Here is a 26,924-nt window from a genome sequence, read left to right on the forward strand (position 1 = left end):
TTCAATGTTCACCCATTGCTGACTGATCTGGAGTAAATGATATAAAATCTGACCCCAGAAACACATCAGTGCATCTCCTTGTGAAATGCGAAACAATTACTTTCCAAGGTTTTCATTAGGTTTAGAACAGAGTTCACGGCCTGTGGGGAGTTTGGAAATGTGGTATGTTTGCAAAGGTTGTACTGCCAATAAAAGAAAGAGAAATGCACGTGGTCTCAGTTTGTACGTACCCCTGTCTAGTCCCGTAGTACTTTATGCTTGATTCTAGATGGGAACTGGCATTTGGAAATTTGGAGTTGGAGTTTATACAGCAGTTTCAACCGCTTACCTTGAGCAAAAAAATAGGCATGTATATTCAGATATATTAACAGATCTTCAAGATCAATTATAAAAAGCAGAACAGATATGCTCGTCAATGAACAGTGAAATTTGATTTGTTTTTCAGACTGAAATGTGAACGAGTCTGCCTGCACGGGAAACAGGTTATTGCGCATACGTAGTTTATGTGTAACTTATTAAATTAACTACATCTAAAATACTCATTTATGCTTTCGCGATAAATACGACGCCAAAGGTTTAGACACCGGAAGTTCAAGATAGGAACTAAATAATCCGTTCGCTGTTGTTACATTCAACCCTGTCCCTCCAGGGAGGAGTAAATTTAATGCAGTAATGCACTAGCATGTTAGCTTATAGTAAGCTGTTATATAACAGTCAAATTAGCGGCAGTACAAATGTTGCTATTGCACTTTAATACAAGGAAGCGGGAGCCGTCCAACATGATTTGATCATATCTTATGCGAACTTCAAATACCTTCGCTGAAAACGAGCAAAACAGGCGTCAACTGACTCGGTTGCTAGCCTGTTCATATATTTTAGATGTGTTTCTAGCTTGTCGCTAGCAACTAACTTGCCTTCACAGACCTTTCGCGAAGTTAAAGGCTGTCACTGGATCTTGATATAGATAAAATACACATTTTCATTGCTGCTTATGAGTTCTTTTACTGGCTGAAATGTCAACGCTGTCGCTGGATAAAGGAATGCAAGAGCGGCTGCGAGAGGCATCCGCGATCGGGGACATCGACGAAGTACGAGCTTTAGTGGAAAGCGGAGTTAACGTCAACTCGCAGAATGAAATAAACGGATGGTACGTGCGCCTTTAGCCGGCTAGTCAGGGCGTGTTATCTAAGCGGCGGCTGCGTTTTGCTAACTAGCCGCACAGGCGGCAGACGCCACATTTTCGTTTAATCCAGTCGCACAGACCGCTAGCCGGAAATTATGACGTGGTTTTGTTATTACACCGAGGCAACGGCAGATTTAGTTACCGGGCAGGTCAGTCAATGTATAATTTTGGTTTAGTGACCATCATCAGTTTCTGTCTGCAAGAAAACTAACACGCCAGTTTTCTCTTATTTTGTCTCACCTTTTACTATTAAGCTCGGGTTTGTACATTAATCCGTGTTGCCACTAGCATAAAAGCAGATTAACGCATGAAACAAGACACTATAATACGATTTTACTATGTGTATGGTAAAGCACGGTAACGGCGAATAATGGCATACTTCTTTTTACAGAAAAGAGGATTGTTTACCTGCAGTGTGTTTTGCCGGTTTATTGTTTTCAGACTCCTAGCTTTTATTATTTTTGAAGGCCACTTATGTGTATAAATTTGATTTAAATTAATCAAACGCTTAATCGAAAATTTTGTCTGTAATAGTTGGTATTTTCCTACAATAAGTGCCTTATTCACTTGTATTACAGCAGGTCCCCAGCCGATACTTCGACAGCCTGTGTTGAGTCATATCAACTCCTATCTTTAGGAATCTCTTTTGAGATTGAACACTGTCTCTCTCTGTATCCTAATTGGTAAAGCTGTTCATCAGCAATATGATTAGTTTTCCATTAGAAGATGCGAGACGTGTTCTTCAGTGGCGCCTGCAGACAATTTTAATGGCGGTGGCTATCAGGGGCCAGTTATATTTTTGGGGGTGGCCGCTTCGCACCGTGTCACTTCTGTGGTTTTCCTTGAAAAATAAAATAATGTATTATTTTGTTTTTGTTTTATTGTTATAGCTAAATACATGGCCAGGGTAACCATGTATTTACTAGGCGTGCCATCCCTGGTAAATACCCCTTAGATCTACCCCTGATGTTGTTTAGATTGTTGCGTGCATATTGTCTTTCATTCTCAGAATGTATATATCTGCATGGACATGAAAAAAAAAGTTTTCTTGCTCATCCTGTGCAAAATAAGGGGTTGGAATGTATATGGAAGAAAAGATGTTAATTTTTTTTTTGTCCTTGTAGGACTTGTCTGCACTGGGCGTGCAAGAGGAACCACAAACCGATCGTGGCTTATCTTCTGAACTCTGGAGCAGACAAAGATGTTCTCACCTCAAAAGGAGAATTAGCTGTCCAACTAACCTCTAAGCCTGATATCAGAAGACTTCTAGGAGGTTTGTTAACATGTATATGTACTGTATATACATCCAAACATTAAATTGCTTTTAGAAATTTCATGTAATTTCTGACTTTGATGCTGTGCATAGTGACCTACTTTAATGAATTGTACTTATTTTTTCACTCATTCTTGAGAATAGGGACAAAATCTTATTTTGGGGGGATTTTTATTTTTACTCTTCAATCATGCTGGGAAAATATATTTTAAAAGATCAAAGTCTTGGCTATTAAATTTGTAATGGGCCAACCTCCCAGTGATTTCATTTTATCATTATCATTTGCAGCTGAGGGCTTAAATTTTATCTGCTCTATCAGTGCATATTATTATAGTATAAAACACATTTACAGCACAACACACAGCAGGTGCGCAACAGAAATTATTGACATATACTCATTTTTTAAATCATTCTGAACATACTTCCAATGGATATAACAGAAAACAAACCATCTGAAGGATTTGACAGCCAAGTCAACATCATACAAAACACAAAATAGTACACAAACATTTTTAAAAACTTGAAAACACACAGAACGTCATTTCAGATACGAACCTCCTGTTCTTGGTTGTTTCACATTTTAGCAGGACTGTTGCATTGAGAACTTTAAAATACTGACGGAGTTGACGTCTTGTGAAGTTGACAGATTGTTATATATCGTAGTGAGTAGCCATTTTATTTTTTAATGTTGCTAGGATTTCTCTTAATGCTAAGCAAAATATGCATTTTTAAACCATAATTTTTATTCAGTTTTGATTTGGAAGCGCTATGGAGTTGACCTGATATGATGAAACACACCTGATTCAATATTATTTCTTGAATTTATCAAAAAAAAAAAAAATGGAGAGCTTACCAGTGTTTGATTTTTAAGGCGCTTAACTCATTTTTTTTCGTTTGAAGCTGTAAATGCTTGTCTGGGACAAGGGTGTTTTCTGGCACAGGACACGAGACATTAAAAAACATGAAAGCAAACCAATAATTATGCAAATCTTATTGATTTCGTGTATATAAATATATAAAAATAAAATGTCACCAGTTTTTTTTTTTTTTGTAGGATGTGATTTGGCTCAATTCTGAATAATTTTCGGAAATTCTTCCAGCTGGGGTGTAGTTGGAATAATGTCTATATTTGGCTGTAACGTAAGAGCAATCACCCTACATACTGATACATAGTGACACTAAAATGTCTTTGTCGTGTTGTCCATCTCTGCTTGGAGAGTATTTAAGTTCATTATAGTGATAATAAGGAATTCTTTTCTTTGTGGTGAAGACCAGGCTGTTACAAACAGAAACTGTCACTCTAAGCTCTTCAGCTAATGCACTTACCCTTTTGTTTCAGTGCATCTGCCTTGTCTTTGATCTGTCTAATAAATTAATGAACCTCAGTGAGACCAGGTCTCTCTGAACATTATCCCCACACAATAAGTGGCATTTTCGGCTATGCGTCTTATCAAATCCCCATTTAGTATTCTATAAGACTGTCACCTTGAATGAAAAGGCAGTGACTTTTGATTGTAGGACAACCCAAATCAATTAGCAAAAGGATACCATCTAGTTGAAAGAGAGTATGGCATCTGAAGGTTGTGAAGATCAGGCCTGTTATTCTTTTTAGTGGAATGTTTAGAGGCATTGAGAAATGTATTTTCAGTCTTGCAGTAAATGATGATGACATGGATAAGCATTGCTGCAGATGCTACAGATTCAGATGTAGGAGTTAAAGCAGAGTTTGTGTTGGCTGGATAGATATCTTGTATGCAGATTTCTTGAAAATGCCTTTAAAATCTGCAGGTATTAAGACTTGAAACAAGTAGCCGTGATCAGGGAACAACAGTAACACTCAAGGGCTTGTCTCTGGGATATTTACTGGCATATTAAAGTCTTTTGAAAATGATCTGTACATTTTTCACGCTAACACTGGAATGATCGATGGTAATTTGTGGTTTAATTTGTTTCCCCATTATTTGCAGTTGAGGAAGATGTTCCGGAGGTAAAAGAGCCAGAATTACCTATTATCCCAAATTATCTGTCAAATCCACCGTTCCCTTACGGCACGTCTGACACGGATGACCTCATTTTGGCACCCCACACTTTCCAGAATGGTACGGCTAATCGACAGCCTTACTCTGAGCCTGTCACCTCTCTGCCTTCCCCTCCGGACCTGTCTCCAGCCTCCTTGATTTCCTATGAACGGGAAGAAAGCTTGTTTGTTGACCCCGAGAACTCGAAAGAGGGCGCCGGGCAGAATGGCTTGATGCCGGACCCTCCGGGTGCCATGAATGGCGTGCTCTCAGGGGCCCACTGCTCCAGGAACGGAGAGCATAGCCACGCCGCATCTCCGATTGAGCCGGTGCACCCAGTGCCTCCCGCTGCCGGTGGCAGCGCCGGATCCCAGGCTGCCAATCCCACGGTGACCAGACAGCAGTCCATTCCGCAGCAGCTCAGCTGTGGTCCACCCGGGGTATCAGTGCCTGCCTTCCAGCCTTTCTTCTTCACCAGTACCTTTCCAGTTAATGTCCAAGGTAAAGAAGCCCACCTGACGACCCCATGGTCGTCATTCACACAACCCATTCATGCTGCTAATTTCATGTATAATTGTTTCATTGTAGCTATGTTGCATTTATGGCACGTTTATCAAATTGACAGAATATTGGATTTAAATGCAGGCTAAAAAGCAAGTCAGCAAGTCAGCATCTGACTTCAGATTTTACTGAAATTCTTGCTTCTGGAATAAAAATTCCCAGCAGGTACTTCTAGGATAGACCCGCTCCAAATGAAATAGTGTGTCTTTTTATTGTACAGTAAAGCGGTTGCAGGCATGCAGGCACTGCCCTTGGTAGACCTTGCTTGAAATGGCCAGTTCAGTGAGCGTGTCAGTTTCGATCTGTAATCCTTTTATTCCCCCGCAGTCACTCTCAGGATGCCTTTAAACCGAAACTTCCTCAATTCGCGAAGCATCCAGAGAAGCACAAGGGCCTGCCCCCCTTCACAGCCGGTTCCCCAACCCCATCTGTTTCAGAGCTGGTCCTGAAAGTGCGGATTCAGAACCCCAATGCCCGGGAGAATGACTTCATCGAGGTGGAGCTGGACCGCCAGGAACTCACGTACCGCTCGCTGCTCCGGGTCTGCTGCAGGGAGCTCGGCATAAGCGCCGATCACGTGGAGAAGATCCGCAAGCTGCCCAACACCATGCTGAGGAAGGCAAGGGTCACCTAGATGCCATCTGCACGTGTCCACGTTGCTTGCACTGCTTCCTGTTAGAGTATCCCTGCTGTGATTACTAAACATGCTACTGAAAGTGCAATACTTTCATTCTGCATTGGCAAACATTAAGATTGTTTAGGGAATAATGTTTATGCTCACTTTGACTGTAAACAGTGCTTAATTATAGATTCTCATGCGTGATGTTTTTTTTTTTTTAACTTTAAATGAATTATTATGAAAGTAGATCATGCACAGCTCAAGCTTAATAGCTTGTAATTTTCCAGGTGCACATACAGTACTGTCCAAAAGTCTTAGGCAGTCGAAGGAAATGTGTAAGACTATTTATCCAAGTAATAAGGGTATATGTGATCAGAACAAAAAATACAATTTAACATTAGAACATGTGGAAATTAAGAGTAACACAACAAAAACTAACAAGAATTTCCTGCATTCTCCAAGAATTTACTGGTGACTTGTTGGATGGTTAGAAGAACACGGCTTCAGTTCCCAAACCTCTCCTCAGGGGCACACCAGCCATTCCATGTATCTGTTACATTTCACATCCAGCCCAATTAATTCATTAATTAAATCAGTTTAAGAAAGTCATTGACCTTGATTAGCTATACGAGGTGGGGCACTGGTTGAGTCAGAAATACATGGATTTGTTGGATGGTTGCTGCAAATACTGGGGTGCCTTCAGGAGAGGTTTTGAAATGGCAGCCTGGGCTTTGAGCTTATACGTGATTTTCTCAGGATGCCTCAGACTTCTGCACAGTACTGTATCTGTTTATATGACAGCCATGTTTTTAGATGTACAACCATTCAGGGGATGTTTTCAATGACATGCGGGCAGTTGCGTTGCGATCCTCAGGCTTGACCGTTTCTCTTGTGGTTTTATCTCTACCATGTGCTGCTGCCTCGTCCTCCTCAGGATAAAGATGTGGCCAGGCTACAGGACTTCCAGGAGCTGGAGGTCGTGCTGGAGAGGATGGAAGGCCTCTCTCTGCTGTCAGGGGTAGGACACGGCGGCTTGGGCGACAGACCCTGCTACAACATGAAGGCATCCAAACTCACTTATTAATCAGATATGAAGTTCGCTTAAACCCTCAGAGCAGCTGCTTTGCTAAACAGTTGGATTTATGGTCCACGTGGCTGAAAGGTTCACTGTCGTTGAGTTTCCTTCTGACGGTATCTCCCGTGCTTCACAGGCATGGCACTCCATCTCCTAGTACTTAAGCTGACCTACCAGGTGTTTTGGTTAAGGAGTAGTATGTATTTTACCAGTGAAATATAGCAGGCCAAATTAATGAGTGGAGCTCTGGTCACATTATTGATTTTAATTTTTTCTTTTTGAAGAACAAACTTACCCTCTAAAACTGTTTAACTCCTGATTCTGCCTTTCTAACAAGAAATCTGGACAAAATCCCCTTTATTTCCATTGCTGTTCTTCCCCAAGTTGAAGGAGGTCTAAAAGCACCATATAGATATTATATTTTCACTACCATCTTTAATAAACACCTTCTCTTCATCTGCTGTTGCTTCGATACCTTCTGTTAATTTACAGTGTTGCTACATTGTACATAGACACTCAAGACATTCAAGTATATAAGAATACTGGAAAAAATATATATTTTTACATTTTTGTTGGTTCCCATTTGATTTGCATTATTATTAAAATACTCATTACAAACAATTCAGAGAGATGAAACGCTGCTTCTCCTCAAACTGCTTGTGGTACCGTCTAACAGAGAGGTGCATGGAGTTAATCTCCGCTCTTGTTTTGTGGATCAGTGCAATGGGATCGTTTTCATCTTTTGTTACAGTTGAGTGTTTTGCAGTTTTGATCATTAAATTGCACATTTTTTTTGTGGAATTTTAGTGACTTTTTCATTTTTGTCACTACACACATGTACTGCTATATATACTGTATTCAGTTTTTCACATAGAGGCTGCTGAAATGCTCTGTTCATTAGTCTGTCTGTTGATAAATGATGTTATGCAGTAATAATAGCCAGCTCATTTTAACATTCACCATTTGCATATGGCCAGTTTGTCTTTCTCAAGGACTTTGTCCTGCCTACTTAAAATACAAAACTGCATTCAAGGAGCTCAGAACTTCGAAAATACAGGTTTGGAAAATAAAGTTCAAACGTTTTTGCCGATAAATCCTGCTTTCCGTGTTGCTTACAAATCTTAAAGATTCATTGATATTTTGACTGCATTGGTTGCTTAAGGATCTAGATGTTTGCTAATGATGATTAGCACGGTGTAAATCGTCTCTGTGTTCAGTGAATGACGACCATGCGTACCTGCTTTGTTTGATTTAGGATATGTGCACTACATTATCTAGGTGGGAAATTTGATGGAAAATGGGTTCAGCCATGCTGTGTATCCAGAAAACAATCAAAACTCCTCACAAATTACATTGCAGTAAATAATGTAGCAGCAAAGCCATTGTTTTTGAAAGTTTTTAAAGAAAGTGCTTTTTTCTTTTTTATAACCTTCTTAATTTGTTTTCTTTGGGGGAGGCAGTGTGGTAGGGTGGGTGGGTAAAGTGTCAAATTTTTACTAGTAATCATAGTTTGTAATGAAATTGGCATAAAGCACAACGTTGATTTACAAGTAAACAAACGCAAGTTTCAATTTATCATAGATGGGGTTGTATTTTGCTTCTCAGTTTTAATAAAATGAATCTTAATTTAACTTATATTTTTAAAGGCTTTGGGAGAGTTTATATAGGATTTACTTATGTGATTACTGTGACTTTTAGGGGAAAATGCTGTTACATCTCCATACACTGGCCTGAAAAAGAGTTTAAAATGGAAAAAAAAAAAACATAGGGACGTATAACCAAATCAAGAGAGGGTATGAGGATGTAGATGTCAATGTGCACACTTTGTGATACGGAAATGAAGCATGTGCGTGTTTGTGGATGTCGGTGCAGACGGTAAAACTTGGTTCAGTGACGAGCGGTAACTGTTCCTGAATTTTATTTTTGTTTTTTCTATCTTCTATTTCCTTTTACGTCCCTGAAAAGAATAAAGGCAAGGAGAACAAGGGAACTGAAACTGGCATCTCACTAAAGATTATATGAGAAGATGCGGATAAATGTTTGTACCCTGTCATTAATTGTGAAATTTGTTTTGTTTCGTTTTTTGTTTTTTTTTTTGAGAGTGTTTTAACCTCACCCAATCTGAATGACTACAGGGAAGTTTAAACATGTAAACACTACAATCTTCACCCTTCACACTAGGGTCCTGACTCTGTGTCCGGGGTTCTGCTGTGCAGTGGTGACCCTACTGGTTTAGTGGGAATGGTTAACACTGTATTTAATATTTGTTCATTTCTTAGTAAAGAAAGAAAAATGTTCAACTTAACCTATGCATTCAGAGTCTGATATTTTTATATGTCTTATGTAATTTGATAAAAAAAAAAAAAACCTTACGCACTTTTTAACCTGTGTTAAATAACGGGGACCTGTAGCTGTTCATTAATAAAGCATGAGAAATATGTGTCACTGTGCTCTTATGTCTTGTTTTTATCTGTGATTAACTCCAAGACAAGTCAGTGCCATTCTGATGACTCTTTCAGTTGTTTGCCACAAGGGGGGGTGTTTTAGTTACTGCTGACTTGCTGTTTAGAGGAGAGCTTGCATGTTTCGATTACCCAGATTAAGGAGGAATGCACTGTTGTTTGAATGATTGTTTTGCTATTCGGATGTCTTTTCAAGATTTTGGTTAAATATTAAAGTTATTGTAGAAAATACTTGCCATTATATTTAGGGTCAATACATTCATTCATAAATAAATTCATAATTGTTTTCTATAAGAAGGTAGCTAATGGGTAAGTGTATGATTACTTTTTCTAAAAAAAAAAAAAAAAAAGAAATCTAATAGAATTGCTATGTAGGTCAGTAAAAGTTGGCAAATATCTATACTAATTTTAACAGGAGATTCATGCTTCATGCCAAAAAAAAATGAATTTTTGATGAGGCATCAAAAGCCATTTTTACTATGTGTGTTACCAGCGGTTGGTTGAGTCGTGACAAGTTCGCTGGTGTCGAGTTTGACGAATGGATTTTGCATTTTGAGAAATTCCCTGTCATGTCATTCCCGGAAAGCGACAAATATTGGCAAGTCTGCAAACTTCCTGATGGGGAGACAAGTTTATTCTCGGATCCCTCATCAACAAGACGGCTCACGCTCGGCGGCTGGGTTTCGAGGGGAAGCTCGCCCTGTGCCTTTCCTCTCTCCTGTTACCCTCCCACTTCACTGACAGATGATGGCTCGCATGAGGATAGATGAGCCCCGGCTGCCAGCCGGCTGAGCAGCGTTTGCTCCCTGAAGGTGTGGCACTTGAAATATGTCAGCCTCTGGCTTCCTTTCCTTAAGATCATTTGAGGCTACAGGTGTGAGTTGGGGAAAAAGTAGCTACTCGATTTGGTGACAAAGCATGGTTTTATTGTTTATTCAGAGAAAACCAGATCATCAGGCTCTGTCAACATTGACCCATAGGATGTCTGTTGCAATACATACATTTCTTTCAAGTCATAGTACAATTGCTGGCATGTTGAGTGACTCCTGGGTTTTGTGATCAAAGGGTTAGCATTAAATTATTTTTGGTGAGCAGTGCGGGGGAGAGGCTCCTGACTTACACTGTTTTAGTTTTATTCTCATATGCACAGAAAACAGTTTCAATGTACAATGAAATTCTTACTGGGAGTGCATTACCTGTAGCCATCTGCTGCTTATAGACCCAGGTATTGGGATTATGGCAAGTGAGATACAAAAACATGGTGTACTGCACATGTGTGACTAAACCGCTGTTATATGTTGATGTTATTGCTCATAGCCACCTTCATTCATTTATGTAGGAGTATTTAACAGTTGATCACAGTGTCCCATTTTAGGGGCAGATCATGCCAGGGACCTGCATTGACGTTAACGGCTTTCATGTTAGAACTTTGCTACGCATACACGGGCTGTGGAATTTTAAAACAAGTTCCCTTCCTGATAAATTCTTTGCAAAGGCATTCAAACGGAAAACAGTTGCCGAATCGCCTTGGCAAAAGCACAGTAGGTGATGCTTCAGTAGTATTTGACAAGACACAAGCATAACAAGATGTGGATGTATTTGGCTGCTGTGCGCCTTTTGTACCCTGTTTGTTTTCATGACATTAGATTTGTGGTTTAGCTAAGCCTGAAGAAATAAATCTGTAAGAAAACACGGTGCTTGGGCGTGAGGGTAAGGAGAACCTGGAGAAACCCCTCCCCAGAGATCTTCAACTCAGGTTTTTAGTTTAAACATCATTGCTTTCTGCTTTGAAATTTGCTTAAATATAATGTAATAAAAACTATTTTTTTGACTTAATTCGTGTATGTTTCTGCACAGCAGGTCGCAGTGAACCATGGGAAATATGGAATGAAAGTTGGGGTACATCCTGACTACCAATCAGCTACAGGTCACACAAAGTGTCACATAAATACACAAACAACATGTGCTACTAGGACTGGAGCTGAGCCTGGGTATGAGACCGCAAATTCGCCCACATGCAGAAAACGTATTCCATAGGTTAACTGGGGACATAATTGTGCCATGGTACATTTAGGGCAATGCTTTTACAGTTTTACCAAATGAATGTCCTTGACAATCCCATGAATAAGCGGGCGTGTGGCTGTCCTCTTTTGTGGTGCGTTGGTTGTGATATAATGGTGGTCAGATGTTAGACACTAAAATATAAATGAATAACATGCATCTGTCTTCAGTTACGCCTGCCTTCCCCACCAGGTCACGTCCAGCTTCGGGTGCTACGTGCTGTATGTGTGTTTTCATTGGCATGGACTCAGAATCCAAATTATCTTTAGAGAACAAAATGGGAAGCTGTTAGCATACTTTTACTATTTGAGTTTAATTTGTCTTATTTTTGTCTCATGAAAAAGAAGCCGCCTTTTCTTCTTTATCCCTCCGTAGGCCCCGGGTATCATCAATCTTCGCTTTACCACATGCGTTTGACAAGAGTTTATTAATTTCTCCTCCAATTTAAAAATGTCACTCACCAAAGACGTATCAGGTGTTGCCTTCTTTGGGGCAACTGAGGTAAACTCTCGCTAGTGAATGAGACATGAAAGAAAGCATTCTGTTGTAGCTACTCTTCAGCTGCCTATCACATTCTTTGCACTGGATTTTTACTATGCCAGATCTTTGAACTGGGTTTCTTGCCTCAGAAATGACAAATGAGCTTAATCTATGCCGGAGGCCATGCTTACCCTAACTTGGGTCTACAGCCATGTGTAGGTTGGCGGATGGTTACAATCATCCTGCCATTTAACTCTTTCTGTGCAAGTATATATACGGGCCATGCATATCTATATGCTCAGATGTAAATATACATGTCCCCACAACCTTATAATAGATAAGTGATATTTCTAAGATGGACGAATGGAGTTAATTGATTGTCTATGATGTGTGTGTGTGTCTGTGTGTGTGTGTGTAAGTTAGTATTTATCACATTGTAGGTACCAGTTGTCCCCGCAATGCGATAAAACTTTACTTTTTAGGTTGTAGGGACATTTTTTCAGGTCCCCATAGTATAAACCTCAATTTTATTTAAAAAAATAAGTGATTCCAGTCACTTGTCACAAATTGCCTAAAGTCTTGCATTTTGTGTAGTTACTTATGGTTAGGGCGGGGTCGGGGTTAAGGGTGTCATATTTGGGTATAGGATTATGCCCATAAAAATGAATAGATGGTCCCCACAAATATAGGAATAGTGGAGCTGTATGTGTGTGTGTGTGTGTGTGTGTGTCCTGCAATGGACTAGCATCTCATCCAGGATGTACCCCAGCCGTTTGGCTTCAGCCCCCCGCCCCAAAAAAAAAACTGGTTAGAAGAAATGCTTAGAAAATGGATATGTATATCTTGCCCATTTTTAAAAAGCCACTTTGCACAGTTTAATTTGTTTAGACTAGGATGATCGCACTTGTTTAAATATTTCAATGCAATATTTCTGACAATTGTTTGCGTATTTTTAAATTAACTGCACCCACTGAAACTAAACTTTATATGTCAATTTACCATGTTCATGTTAGAATCTAATTTGTGTTTTGCCACAGCTTCTGAACATTGATTCCAGAACAAAAACGGTGACCAACGGTGACTATGGGATATATTTTAGCTTCATTAGAACGTGCCTTCAAATCACTGCTGAAGGAAAAATATATCTAGTTCTTTAGTGGAGGTATATTACTCCTGCGGTGTCCATGCCTGGAGGATGAGGTCAGGTTTGTTTCTCCTGCCAGTGAAGCCCCGCCTTTCACCCCCCAGAGCAGGACCTGGGTGGTCGCTCACCCCATCAGCCCAATTGCATTTCATACCTGGGAGCTGCTGAACACAATGTTCACCCCATTGTCTTGGTTTCATTTTCTGCAAAAAAAAATCACTCAGTTTAAAAATTAAACTTGTTTCAGTAGAAAAGCGGCAATAGACGGCTCTTGGCAAAGCGTGAATCGTCACTGCTTTGGGAGCTGATGGACAGCTGCACGTCTGCTTCTGTCACATCCTGTGCCTGCGCAGCGCAATAAGGCCAGCCTGCAGGATTTTGCATTTTTAGGAAAAGCAAACAAACCTCTAATACCCTCTAATCTGAGGGAATATGTGCCATATATCAGATATGAGGGTAAGTAGTTAGACCTTAAAACTTCCATACATCCATCCATCTTCCATACCTGCTTGTCCTATGCATGGTCTCAGGGGTCTGGAGTCTATTCCGGAAGCAATGGGGGGGAGGCAGGGAATAACCCAGGATGGGGGCCAGCCCATCAAAATTGCAGAACATTAAGCTTTTGCCCCCTTTTTTGTCCAGGAGTATATTAATATGGTAATACATATACAATTACTTAAAAAAAAAAATTGTGTTTAAGGGGAACTGAACTATTGCTTATTAGTAGTAGAAGCAGTATGATTAAATGAACATAAATTTGAATGGAATAGAAACAAGCTTGTTGATTAAACATTGCCACAGTATATAGCTTTATACCCAGTCTACGGTTTCCCCGATTCACAAGTTACCTCATCTGATCTCCGAACACTGTGGCTGCCTGGATATTGTTCCCTTCTGTTAACGTTTGCCCTGGAAACATAAGTCTGGAAACGAGATGAACAGGGTTCAAACAAGGCTATGCGGGCATCTGAGCTGCTGTCAGATGCGGTAATAGGCTTACTGCATATAATAACTTTGTTGTTTCTATTCAAAATTAATTTCAAAATAGAACTGGCAAATGTTACAATCTGTTTTGCTGAGAACATTTGGAGATAAAAAGATGTTCCAGAACTCCACTGTTCAGTGCGATGTACATTTGTAATCAATGTACGTGTTTATGTTTTACACCCTCACCAAATGATTAATGAGCAAAATTTCTAGAGCATTTTTATTGATTTATGACTTTCGGATTCCCATTACACTTCAGGGTACATAAGAGTTAGTAACCTTGAACTACAGACAAAGAACAACTACGACTGCAAAGTCACCTCCACCAAGACTGCACTACGCTTATACATTTAACAATCCTGAAACGTCTTTGTCGTTCATTCTTGTTAACAACTGCTGCATGTCCTTTCAGGCTAAATTTATTATTCTAAGAATCTGCTTTGCTGAAGCTGTATGAAATTGCCTGCTATAGCAGCTGCTAAGCAATGATAATGAGCCTAAGAAGTAAAGTTAGTTTGGCACATTCCCTCAAGCTAGATTACTGCTGGACATTTTTACAATTCAAATTTACTCAGTAGTACTGAAGGCTCTGCAGCTGGTTCTCATACACTGTTGACAATGTTGATTCTATTTACCGTCATAGAATTTTATATACCCATTGTTTACGGTCTGCTGTGATCTTGTGTTGCCAGACCTATAAAGTTAGTACCTTGCCAGGGGCCATGAGACCAGATAAGCTGCCAAGTGTGGCTCTTGCTTTTTTCTTTGCACCTTATGTTTAGTGTTTTGCTCAAATTATAGACCCTTAAAATGGATTTATGCAGAATCTGGCTAACATTACCACTCATAGCCTTTGATGTGATAGAGATCAGTTCAACCTGAGTGCTAACACTGCTACACATGTAAGTACAATGCCAATGAGTGTCAATCAGAATGATTTGTTGGGGAAATTGGAAGTAGAAAGTGGCAATGCAGATAGAACAGCAAATGAATCCATCATAAATTTTCCCTGCATTTAATAGTTACTCTGTACGAGACCAGGTCATTGTTCAAGTGAAAATTGAAGGGCAGGGAAATTTCTTCAAAAGATGGCTTTTGAAATAGTCAAGTTGTGGTGGTTTAAGTAGCAGCTTTCATAACACGTGGTACTTGTTGTTGATGCAGCTAGTGCTGATGTCATTGCCGCTGAGTGCTTCCCTGTTGAGACAACGATGTTCATGAAAGCAGGATGCTATTGAGCAAAACACATGCTTAACTTTGATGGATACAACCGGTGGGCGTCATGCAAATGACAAGGACAAGAACAAGCAGCTGGATATAAGGCAGAAAAGAGACTTTTACTTTTTTGCCTTTTGAGAACAATTTAACAATGGGGCTCGTGCTGATTCCCCGAGCTTTGGCTCCAAGGAGGTTATTTGAGGGAAAATCTTGCTGTCTTCTTAAAGGATAGTAATAATGCAAGGATCGTAAGTGCTTGAATGCATGAATATGGCAGTGTTATATATGGCAGTGTTATTGCAACTCAAGGACCATAGAGTGAATGGGGACTAAACGACAAACTATTTGCAAGGAATAATTGATGAAGGTGACGCATCAACTGAACCATCCGGAAGTCTTGAAAGTGCTACTTTGCATGCAGTTGATAACATTACAAAGGCCAATGAAGAGCTGCCTTCATGAAAAGCCTAACACGGTATTTCTCAACCCAGTCTGTGGGACCCCTAAACAATACTTGGTACAGGAGTGTTGGGAGCTGGCCCAAAACAAAGACCTAGAAAATTGTTAGGAACTGTCAATATTATGCTGTGAATGTTCTTCACTTCCTACTAAGACCTACAGATTTTAGTACATTAAGTTAATGGAGAAGAACATTTTAATATAATCTGAGATACTAATGAAGCTCTTTGTTTTGTATTTACATAAAAAATACGCCTAACCCTAAATTCTTTTGGGGAGAGAAGATGAATAACTGAAAAAACATTTGCAACTTCGCACTTACTCAAGAAAGCATCACCTTCACTGGAGGAACAAAGCAGAGATGAAAAATGGGAGCTGGGAATGTTAGGCATGCAGATCTCGGTCTCCAGCACAATGGGTGGATCCCTCATTCCAAAACTGATCGCCAAGACTCACCATCTGCATCCTCCCATTGGTAGTGGGAAGTACTCAGAAGGTACCACTGTGGCCCACTTCCAGGGGAGCATAATTTATTCCAAACCTTTCTCTATGGTGTAGGTTTAAATGCTCTCCCACTGTTTGTATATGACATGTTTTAGATGGATTGATGTCCCTTGTGATGCCTTGTGATGGGCAAGCAACCCTGACTAGAACATACCCCACTCTGTGTGTTCTGGGACACTTTCCAGGCCCATTGTGACCCTGCACTGGATATGTAGTTCTGAGGAAATGAAAGAAATGAATAATTGAAAATTCATGAGAACAAACTGTATTCATTTTAGTGTCCCTTCTTTCACATGCCTTCTTAATATCCTGATCACTGCTGAATCTTTTTCAGCTGAACCAAGGCTGAGTGGACTTGTAAGTAGATTAGGCACTTAAGTGTCCAACAAGTGAACAGGGCAAGTCGACAGTAGCTGATTATCAGTGACCTTAAAGTATTATCACTTTACGTATTTTGGTACACCATATTGGTGGTTCTATATAGTTTTTCTCACATAGGATGGTACTCATATCTGACCCATTGGTACACTCCTCTATGAGAGATTTGAACCATTTTGGTAATTATCATATCAGTATATGTTGAATGGCAACTCAACCTTCCAATTCTTCCAATCAATCTTGAATCAAAAATATGTTGTGATCTCAGGCAGCCATACGATGGAGAGAATAATCCATGTCATTAATCCATCAGAGCATGCAAACTGGATTGTTTTAATCTTTGATATGCACAAGCAATGATATATCTTCAATTTATTTGACTGATAACAGTAGGTGGTGTAACGGATTAGGTGCCATTTGATTCACCTCAATTCTCGCTATGTGGTTGGTGCACTTTCTGAAGATATATGTATTTCTCCACTAAGCAAGAAGAAATACATAAAAAACATGGAACGACTTCTGTTTCAACATATGATGCATCGTTTTTTTTTTCTAGAATTTCACATTGGGCTGCGTTTGAAATATTTTTTCTCACCTGCCAGCCTCTAATATTGTCTGTGAAAAAAACAGTTTATTTCTGTGTCTAGTCAAGACAAAGGTTATATTTTTACGTGGTTAAGGTTTCAAAATTTTAGGCACTATCCCATATTACATTTAGTTAATCACTGTAGCCTTACACAACTCACCATATTTCACATTTTGTTCACTTCCTTCCAAATCTTTATAGATAAATATATCAATACACTGATAACCAAACTTATTTTTTATAAGAACCACACTTGAATTAGTATTAAAAGATGTGTGCAGAACATTACTTGAATGACTAATGTCTCCAAGGCTCAGTGGACTCCAACAAAATGAAAACCAAGCCTGTGTTGCACGCATAATATTTACGAATTGTCATTTTTAGAGTAAGTACACAGAACACACAATAAACTTAGAAATGAGCAGAGATCACATACAGGATTATTAAACCATTAGTTTCATCTTTACTGATTTTGCAGTGGTAAAAACACATTTTTTAACAGGATTAGGGAACACATAAATACAGAATTGAAAGGTTTTAAATATTAAACAACGTCAGAGCTGTGACTGGGATTGTAATACCTAGAACATGATGCTGCTTTTGCCTTGTTGTTGTAACATTATGAACTGTTCAGTAACCAGGCATCAGTCAACTCTGTGGTGCAGTGAAAATCTTGTGACATTGATTACAGACCTGTGAGACAGATTAGGTTCTTGCCCTCTCATGTCAAAACAGACCCAGTCTAAGCTCATAAAGCATTTTCCAGTATATGTTTGTGACAGGCAAGATAGGCACCCATGGAAACAAATCTCACTAAAGCCTAAAGCTCCTTCTCCAAGAGCAGTCTGGTCACACTTCGATACGGCTGTCCCCAAAATGTGTTTGGCATAAACTGTGTCAATCTAGGCTCAGCTGATGCCTCTGCTGAGTGGAAGAAGGCATATTTCACATCATTTTGAAGCCAGTTTCTGTCAATTTCAATTAAATAATCGGCAAAGATATGAATCATTGACTGTATTAATCTATTGTCTAATAGGAAATATCACCCTTCATTTTTATCAAATTTTTCAGCTTGGTAAATTATATAATTCTATTATTACCAGTGCAGCACATTATGGTTAGAAATGGCAGAAACAATTTTAAATCAACTCATTTTTAAGTGCCAGTTTCTTTTACATAATGCAGACCCTGTTAGCATGAGCCCTGAATGAAGGATGGAGAGCATCAGACCCCACACCCATCTTACCAGTTTTTCTTAAACTTTCCTTGCTTAATTTGTGACCTTGTGAGTGAAAACAAATAATTTCTAATGGTTTATTTTATATTTTGGGCTGGGAAGTAATCTTAATGTAACAGAAGACATTGGGATTTTTTAAATTAGCCGTGTTGTAAACTGTAAATAATGAACCCTCTTTTGAATTATGGATATTATTTAGTTCACTTCATGGGTTGGAGTTACTGGTTGACAGCCCGTTTTGGTTGAGTTGTGACCTGTTACGCCCATTCATTTTGGATTAGAGATTGACATTCTAAATCATCTAAAGAAACTGTGCTGTCTTTGCCAAAGTTAACAAACGGATCATTTTATGAAAAGATTGGATTTTACCATTTTGCAAACATGAAATATTTTTTAAAAACATTTCTCTGATCATTTTATGGTGCCAGAAAGAAAAAATAAAAAGCACCGTTGTGGAATCTAAAAAGTAAGTGACCATAAAGAAAGTGGATTCTTTTTGGTGTCTTTTTGGAAAACGTTCAAAAAAGCTGCAAGTCATCAAGAGGGGGGGTCAAACGCAAGGTCTGTTTATGGACAATGCATGTGTTAAAGCCAGGCTTTCTGTCAGCATGCACAGCGGGACACCTCCATAGGTCTCTTATTCGATTTCTGACATACCAAGTCCACGCTATGCAGAGAATGTTAGGCCTCTGCTTCCTAGTGGTGAGACTGCTATACTAGGGCTGTTGTTAACCGAAACAAAATAGCTAACAAGATATTCAATGCCCAGGAAGAGGGCGATTTAATGTTCGCAGGATAATGAGGTACAGGCCTGTTAATTCTGAGAGTGTCCTGCTGTGTGTGTGATGAGTGAAAATGGAGTCTGGGAGGTGGGTGGGCCTGGGGGGGGGGGGCATGCAGAGCAGGATTCAGACTGAAGGGAGAGCAGAGGAACCCATAGGGGAGCTGGGGAACATTCAGACATTCTGAGGGATCAGGGAAACAAACAGAGGAGCTGGGTGCATGCTGGGTACTAGGGAATGCATAGTAGAGGAGGGGAGCACACTAGGAAGTAGGGAATGCATAGGAGAGGGGAGCATATAGAGGAGCAAGGAGCACACTGGGGAGTAGGGAATGCATAGGAGAGGAGGGGAGCATATAGGGGAGCAGGAAGCACATTGGGGAGTAGGGAATGCATAGGAGAGGAGGGGAGCATATAGAGGAGCAAGGAGCACACTGGGGAGTAGAGAATGCATAGGAGAGGAGGGGAGCATATAGAGGAGCAAGGAGCACACTGGGAAGTAGGGAATGCATAGGAGAGGAGGGGAGCATATAGAGGAGCAAGGAGCACACTGGGAAGTAGGGAATGCATAGGAGAGGAGGGGAGCGGGGAGCACACTGGGAAGTAGGGAATGCATAGGAGAGGAGGGGAGCATATAGGGGAGTGGGGAGCACACTGGGGAGTAGGGAATGCATAGGAGAGGAGGGGAGCATATAGGGGAGCGGGGAGCATGCTAGGGAGGGGGCAAACAACCAAAAGAGTATGGAAACAAAGAAAAGAGCAAGAGAACATATAGAGGTGTGGAGGAAAACACACTGGAGTGGAGAACACAGATAATTTGGGCAACACTTTAATGAGTAGGGGAAGAATCAAAATAGGACAAAAACACAAAGAGGAGCAATAAACACAGAGGAGTAGGAAAACAAAAAGATGAGCAGGGCAACATTTTCCCAAGTAAGAGAACAGACTAAATAGTGTGGAAATACACCAAGGACCAGGGGAACAAAGAGAGGAGTAGTGTAACACATAGGGAATGAGGGGGAACTTTCAGGTAAATATAGGAATGAAGAAATGAGCTGGAAATATACAAATAACTTGGAGATAAAGAACAGAAAAGGAATAGATGTGCATACAGATGAGTTAAACATTAGATAAAAGCATTTTGAAATGGATGGAGAAAAAGTGGAGCTCATGGCAATAAAGAGAACTTAAGTATGGGTAGATATATAATAAGGAAGAGTGGTAGGAGAGAAGAGGGGATGACAGGAAGCCAGTGGAGAGCAGAGGACAAGCTGGGCTAAGAAAAGGAAATGGGGAAAAGTGAGTGTCAGTCTGAATGGAGGGCCAGAGAACATAAGGGGCAGGACAGGGAGCAGAGAGGTGAAGAATGCAGTGCCCCAGTCAGAGCCAGGCAGTGGGCTGATTTATACCCCAGAGAGAAACAGCACACTACTACCAAACACAACAACCATCAGATATATTTCATTCTGATGGATTTACTGATACACCCTTCCAAACTGTGGTCATATGAATCTATTTGTAGTTTTGTTTTATAAAATTCTAATTTTAAGATGTTGAAAAACAAGTAGGCTACACACATATTCTCTATAATGAAACCTCTTAGCGTTTTTTGTGTTTATTTGACATCACGCTTTTTCATTATACAAATATCACAAGAATGCAAAGTTCTTGAGCCACATTCAGCCAGTCATGGCTCTCTAAACAGCTCGCCAGTTAGTACCCAGCTAGACTTCCCATGTTAATGCGAGCTTCTGACAGACACCGTGAGTACTCTTAGTACCACGTCCCCCAGCTCTGTTCTCTGGGGTTTGCAAAAAGGTGAGGCTGTCATGAGGAGGCAGGTGTTTGTTCATCAGTCTTTCTTGTCAGGATGTTGTTGCCGGGGCTTTCGAGAAGCTGATAAGTGACGGGAGATAATTAATTTAACACATTCCTGAAATGAAGGTTGATCATTTGTTTGTTTTGTCTTATTTTTGTACAATTACCTGAAACGAGGGCAATTTCATGCATGTATTATAATACTTTAGGGGAAATTCAACTAAATTATACAAACTAACCTTTAAAGTTCCCATTTGCATTTGACTTATTACGTAATATTTTAAATCAAAGAACTATAACATGCACCCGTTATTTTTATTACATTTTTATGACCGACAAAGGGTCTCACGGAGTTTAACTAACTCGGCAAAAGAAAAGACGTCTCTTACTTTCCTCTGTGACATCGTTAAGCCAGTTAGCAGCGGATATGGGGTGAGTGCAGTTTCCCGGCTGGATCGTCCTCCTTGCTGGACAGGGCTTTGTCCTCATTATGGAGAGTCACGTGACGGCCGTGCCCCTGCCAGGGGTAGTATTCCCTCGCGGCGGAAAGTGCGCAAACTTCCAGAAACAGCGACGGGCAATATATGACATTTGTAGTTGCAGCTATGTTTAGTTTATTGTATTAACGTTTCCAAATGCATCTTCAGGATGCATCTGCCTATCGAGAAACAAACGTACCAATGAAGATATTAAGTCCTAAATGTATTATCACCCTTGTGTGGTAATGTTGACACTTTGTACAACTAATTTACATCATATTTACATTTATTTATAAAATGGTGTTGTATTTTAAAGTCATAGACAGTACCTATAATATATATGATATCATAAATGGGATGGATATACAGTAATCATATCCGTTGTTTGACATGTATGTAGCCTATGTTCGTTTTGCACTGTGCAGTAAAATGTGTATGATGGAGTATCCGACGTTTTTTTTTTCTCACCGTCCATATATTTCACCACAGTAGACAATAATGTTATTTAAAATTTACATTAGCGAATGCTTAATAGCACAAACGTTGAATGTACAAATTACGGTCTTCGTACGTTTACCGTGAATGTTTCTGATAATTCAGAAATAAGGTGAATTAGCGTGACAAAGCTATGTTTGCGATTTTCTGAAAAATAAATATTTTTTCGTGATTCAGACCCACCTGTTATCACGTTTAATATAACGGTAGCCTACCTGCAACACTGATACTACATAATGAAGTGCCTTAGGTGTCACAACAGACATACCAGCTGAAATGTATGCAAGATAAAAGCTAAATGTGCAGTACTCAACATACACAGTATATTAATCTATATATGCTGTAAGAGCCAGATGAGCGCAGGACATCTCGGTATATATAGGTTTAACTCGGCGTCGATGGGGTTAATGTGGGTTAAAGCGATCGTTGAACAGGCAGGTGTCCTGCCAGTCCCAGCCCCGTTTTGGACTGATGTTTTTAACTTTCAAATCCTTTAAAGTACTCAGAAGCAATTCATAACTGTCACTGGCGCGTAAGGGCGAGTTTTGTGGTCTGGGGAATAGCCTGTGTAGTTGCATCTACAACTTTAAAGAAAATAAATAGGGTATAAATACCTCTACCTAATTTCTGGAGAGTAGCGACTTCGGCAAACGAACGAGCTCAGAATTTCGTAATATTACGATTTTTTTTGTACTGTCGTTTAAGGTTAAATGACATAATATTGAAAATCATTTTTCTAAATATTGCAAAATATTTTTTCTTCCCGAATTAAACTGTTTGCATTTTACTTATTTTTATTTTTGCCAGTTCCGTTTTTACCCCCTTGACGCCGTTAAAGCAGTAATCGCTGGAAATGTGGTGGATGCTGTTTCCGCGCTGGATCTGCTTCCTTGTAGGACAGTACTTTGTCCTCCTTATGGACAGCCGCGTCATGGCTATGTCCCTGCCAAGGGTAGTATACTCTCACGCCGGGATCTGCCCGAACGACATGAACCCTAATTTGTGGGTGGATGCCATGAGTACTTGCATGCGGGAGTGCGAATCGGATCAGGTGAGTCTGCTTGCCACCAGACTGATTTATTATATATTTTTCTGTTTGAAAATTGGGGAACAGGTTTGATTACTTGAAACGTTTACTTTCAGTAACAGAACTGTTTATAAAACTGTCACAATGTGCTTACGTACTTCAAATCTCCACTGCGTAGCTCAATAGCATAATAAAATAAACTAGGCTTATAAGCTTGCGTATACCTGCACTTTTATTGCGGCAGATAACAGTTATTATCATATGTAATAACCTAATTGTTTAATGTAGATCGAGAAATTATGTTGTAAGTACCTATTAAAATTGAATTTTAATTTAAATTCACTATAGAATAATACATTAGGGTTACAATAAGGCAGTGTATTGGAATGAAAACTATTGTATTACACCTAGGAATGCGAGACTTTCGAGAAGTGTTGTCCCAACGTCTGCGGAAACAGGAGCTGTGTGGCGGCGCGTTACATGGATGTCAAGGGAAAGAAGGGTCCCGTGGGGATGCCGAAGGAAGCGACATGTGACAAATTTATGTGTACCCAGCAAGGCTCTGAGTGCGACATCTGGGACGGGCAACCGGTGTGCAAGTGTCGGGACCGCTGCGAGCGAGAACCCAACTTCACCTGTGCTTCGGACGGCATGACCTACTACAACAGGTGCTACATGGACGCAGAAGCCTGTTCCAAAGGCATCTCCCTGTCCGTGGTAACGTGCAGGTACCACCTCACCTGGACAAACACCAGCCCGCTACCTGCAGAGACAACCCTCCGCCCGACCACCACTGCTCTCCTAGAGACCACCCCATTAGACGTACAGCCGCCGGCCATGATTAGCAGCCCTGCCCACCAATCTGTGTTTGTCGGTGACACTGCGAGCTTCCTGTGTGAGGTGACGGGGCGGCCGAAGCCGGATGTGACCTGGGAGAAGCAAGTGGAGGGGAAGGAAAATGTCATCATGAAACCCAACGACGTGCAGGGGAATGTGGTCGTCACCAACATCGGCCAGCTCGTCATCTATAATGCCCAGATGCAGGATACCGGCATCTATACCTGCACAGCTAAAAATGCAGGGGGCTCCATCCAAGCAGACTTTCCCTTATCTGTGGTCCAGAGAGACACTGTCAAGACGGAGGACCCTAAAAATGCAACAAATGTTCCATTGGAAGAGTGCCTGAAGACACCAGACCATGAAGACTGCGGAGAGGAGAGGATGAGTTGGTACTATGAAGCTAAGAAGAACAACTGCTTCACTTTCACCTATGGAAACTGCAACAACAACATGAACCACTTTGATACCTATGAGTCCTGCATGCTGTCTTGTGGTGCAGAGCTGGCTCACCCTTGTGGTCTTCCCAGCCTTCAGGGCCCCTGCAAAGCCTATGAGCCCCGCTGGGCATACAGCAACTTGTTAAAGCAATGCCACTCATTCATTTACGGCGGTTGTGGCGGGAATGAAAACAACTTCGAGAGTAAGGAAGCCTGTGAAGAAGCCTGCCCTTTCCAAAAAAATCAGAACTGCAAGATGTGCAAACCCCGCCAGAAGATGGTGACCAGCTTCTGCAAGAGCGACTTTGTCATTCTTGGCCGGATGACGGAGCTGACAGAGGACCAGGACTCTGGTCATGCCCTCATCACGGTGGAGGAGATCCTGAAGGATGAAAAGATGGGGCTGAAGTTCTTTGGCAAGGAGCCTTTGGAGGTCACGCTGCTGAATATGGACTGGAGCTGCCCATGCCCCAACATCACCAGTGCGGATGGCCAGATGATCATCATGGGAGACGTCCACAATGGCATGGCCGTCCTGCAGCCGGATAGCTTCGTCAGTCCGTCCAGCGCCCGGCGTGTCCGTAAGCTCCGCGAGGTCCTACATAAGAAGACCTGTGACCTTTTGAAAGAGTTCCCCAGCGTTTAATAGAACATCTCCAAGTCTTGTAAAGACATAAAATACACACCATGGCTGTAATGCTCTTATCCTAAAGGAATTTAAAAAAAAAATCTCTTCTTAAAAGTGTTCTGAAGGGGTAAGTCTTATTCAGCCCAAACTAAGTGCCTATGGGTTTCTTACCACACTTCTTTCTATCTGTTAACATGTATTATCTGTTGTTCACTTTATTTATTATGAATATGCAGCTAGTGTATACTATATTGTATGATGATGCTTACAATGTGCAAGTTCACAAAAATTCCTCTTAAACTAATATGCTTAAAATATAAGAAAAATGCATTAAATACTGCACTTTATTTATCAGAACATGTGCAATGCAATTGGAATACATTGATTTATATGCATTACGTGACATTGTAATAACGCATGGTGTTGCTCTGACTTCATGTTTTGTGAAATGGTCTTCTTCATTGGGATATCTTAGTGCCTTCATCAGGTAAACAGATGTGTATTTCAGAATACTACACTTATTGACATCATCTTAGAATTCATTGTTTTAGTCCTTTTCTAGCAGTTGCAGATTTGAGGCTCTTCTTAAGCACTTATTGAGAAACGTTTCTTAGCATTCACGTTCCATGAAAATGTGTCCCTGAAGTGTCTCAATGTCGTTCTCTCTTTACAGTTTTAAATGACCTGGTGCCTTTGATACAATAGATGAGATCCACTGTTGTGCCTTAATATCAAGGTTTCAAAGTCACGGATTGTTAAAGTGGTCACCAGGGAGCACACTCACATCGAAACTTCTGTAATATTCTCACAATCAGATTTGCTCAATGCACTTGAACCGGTTGTAATATGTTCTCTCTGTGGCTAAGAGTTCTGAATTCCTGGAATCAGAGTACTTTATTTCCAATATAGCACCTTGCAATTCTGCTATAAAATGAATGTATATTTTTTGTGCTTGATTTTACCTTAGTTTTTGTATTTATTGTGTGGTCTTTAGTCATTTACTAAAATTAATGAATAAAATCCTTACCCTCAAGCACTTAATTTTCTCTTCAGAACAATACTTGTTCCATCTTTTATTTTAAATATTTTCTTTTTCTGATCTTTTTTTTTTTTACATATCCAGCACTGCTGAGACAGAGCAATTAATAAAAACAAAAAGAAAGACAAAACTGTGAGTGATCATTTACTTTTTAAAATATTTAAGTCTGTGGACCTTGGGATTATGGAAAACTTGTCTATTTTTATGACTTCTGGAGTGTGTTTTTTTAAACGTCTGTACTGTTTTGTTTTTTTAAACCCCCAATCTCTCTCCCCACCCCCCCCTCCACCCCACACCTCTTCATAGCCCCCACATTAATTATCAGGCAGGTCACATTCCTGCACTGGTGTGGGGAAGTGGTGAGCCATGGGGATACAGACCACTCAGACTGACTGCTCACAATGGAGGCTGCGCTTTGACATTCTGTGTCATGCCGACCTTTCATGTGTGTGAAGCTGGTGAGGCCTCACCACCGGGCTCTGTGCAGGGAAAACACGCCCCCCCACCCCGCTTGTCACTATTGCCTGACTTCAGCCACATACTGGCTCCCCTCTCAGTAGGCCAGTGGAAGGGGAGGGGGGGGGGGGCGGCTGATAGATGAAGCAGGACTTTAATACAGGATTTGAACTTTTGACTTTTACAACCTGGGATGCAGACAAACACACGGTTTCCCAGAGGCTTTGCAGGGTGGGCTTGGGCTGTCTGCTACCTCAGGGTAAGTGCAAAGCAAACCCTTGACCTTGTGGGCTGGGGGAAGAAAAAAGAATCGGCGAGAGAGAAAGAAAAAGACCATTTCATTCACAGGCTGCCAAGTGTCAAGTACAGCTAGCAGATTCTGTTGCACTGGAGTGACCGGGGGAGTACAAAGGTAGCCACTCTCCCTGAATCCTGCCATGTCCTCTTTTCAGGGATCATTTAGCATTAACAATTGTATATGTTAAGAAAAAAAAAAATCAAAATTATATCAAGACAATTCATGCACAAGTGTTGCATATATTTAACTTGTTTCTAATCCCAGGTCCAGAACAAAATCACTAAGGGTGCATTTGAAACTATTGAGGGGGCACAACCTCCACAATGGATTGACTTTCATCTGACAGGGCACATTATTAATTTGAGGGTGCTATTGCACCCT

General features: G+C 40.6%; 2 protein-coding genes and 1 long non-coding RNA gene across 5 annotated transcripts; 2 read left to right on the forward strand and 1 right to left on the reverse strand.

Moving 5' to 3' along the window:
- The first annotated feature begins 278 nt into the window (after window positions 1-278).
- ankrd40 (ankyrin repeat domain 40) lies at window positions 279-9,174 on the forward strand. Of its 3 annotated transcripts, none has more exons than XM_023831273.2 (6): window positions 279-1,147; window positions 2,308-2,456; window positions 4,424-4,443; window positions 4,552-4,975; window positions 5,473-5,654; window positions 6,589-9,174. In XM_023831273.2, the coding sequence occupies exons 1-6, from the start codon at window positions 1,014-1,016 to the stop codon at window positions 6,736-6,738; spliced, it is 1,059 nt and encodes a 352-aa protein (XP_023687041.1). In that variant the 5' UTR covers window positions 279-1,013; the 3' UTR covers window positions 6,739-9,174. The 3 variants fall into 3 exon arrangements, with proteins under 3 accessions (XP_023687041.1, XP_023687039.1, XP_023687038.1); XM_023831271.2 differs by having other exon boundaries at window positions 281-1,147; window positions 4,424-4,975; window positions 6,589-6,672; window positions 8,695-9,174; XM_023831270.2 differs by having other exon boundaries at window positions 284-1,147; window positions 4,424-4,975.
- Window positions 9,175-20,625: 11,451 nt separating this feature from the next.
- On the reverse strand, window positions 20,626-21,375 carry LOC111853838 (uncharacterized). Its single transcript, XR_002840529.2, has 2 exons — window positions 21,234-21,375; window positions 20,626-20,922 (listed from the first exon to the last, which is right to left on the reverse strand). It is a non-coding gene; the product is annotated as an uncharacterized lncRNA (long non-coding RNA).
- Window positions 21,376-22,268: 893 nt separating this feature from the next.
- Window positions 22,269-25,863, forward strand: LOC111853844 (WAP, Kazal, immunoglobulin, Kunitz and NTR domain-containing protein 2). Its single transcript, XM_023831195.2, has 2 exons — window positions 22,269-22,869; window positions 23,257-25,863. Exons 1-2 carry the CDS (start codon window positions 22,672-22,674, stop codon window positions 24,766-24,768), a joined length of 1,710 nt encoding a protein of 569 aa, XP_023686963.1. The 5' UTR covers window positions 22,269-22,671; the 3' UTR covers window positions 24,769-25,863.
- The last annotated feature ends 1,061 nt before the right edge of the window (window positions 25,864-26,924 follow it).

The sequence above is a fragment of the Paramormyrops kingsleyae genome, chromosome 5 (genome assembly GCF_048594095.1).
Source record: "Paramormyrops kingsleyae isolate MSU_618 chromosome 5, PKINGS_0.4, whole genome shotgun sequence".
NCBI lineage: Eukaryota > Metazoa > Chordata > Actinopteri > Osteoglossiformes > Mormyridae > Paramormyrops > Paramormyrops kingsleyae.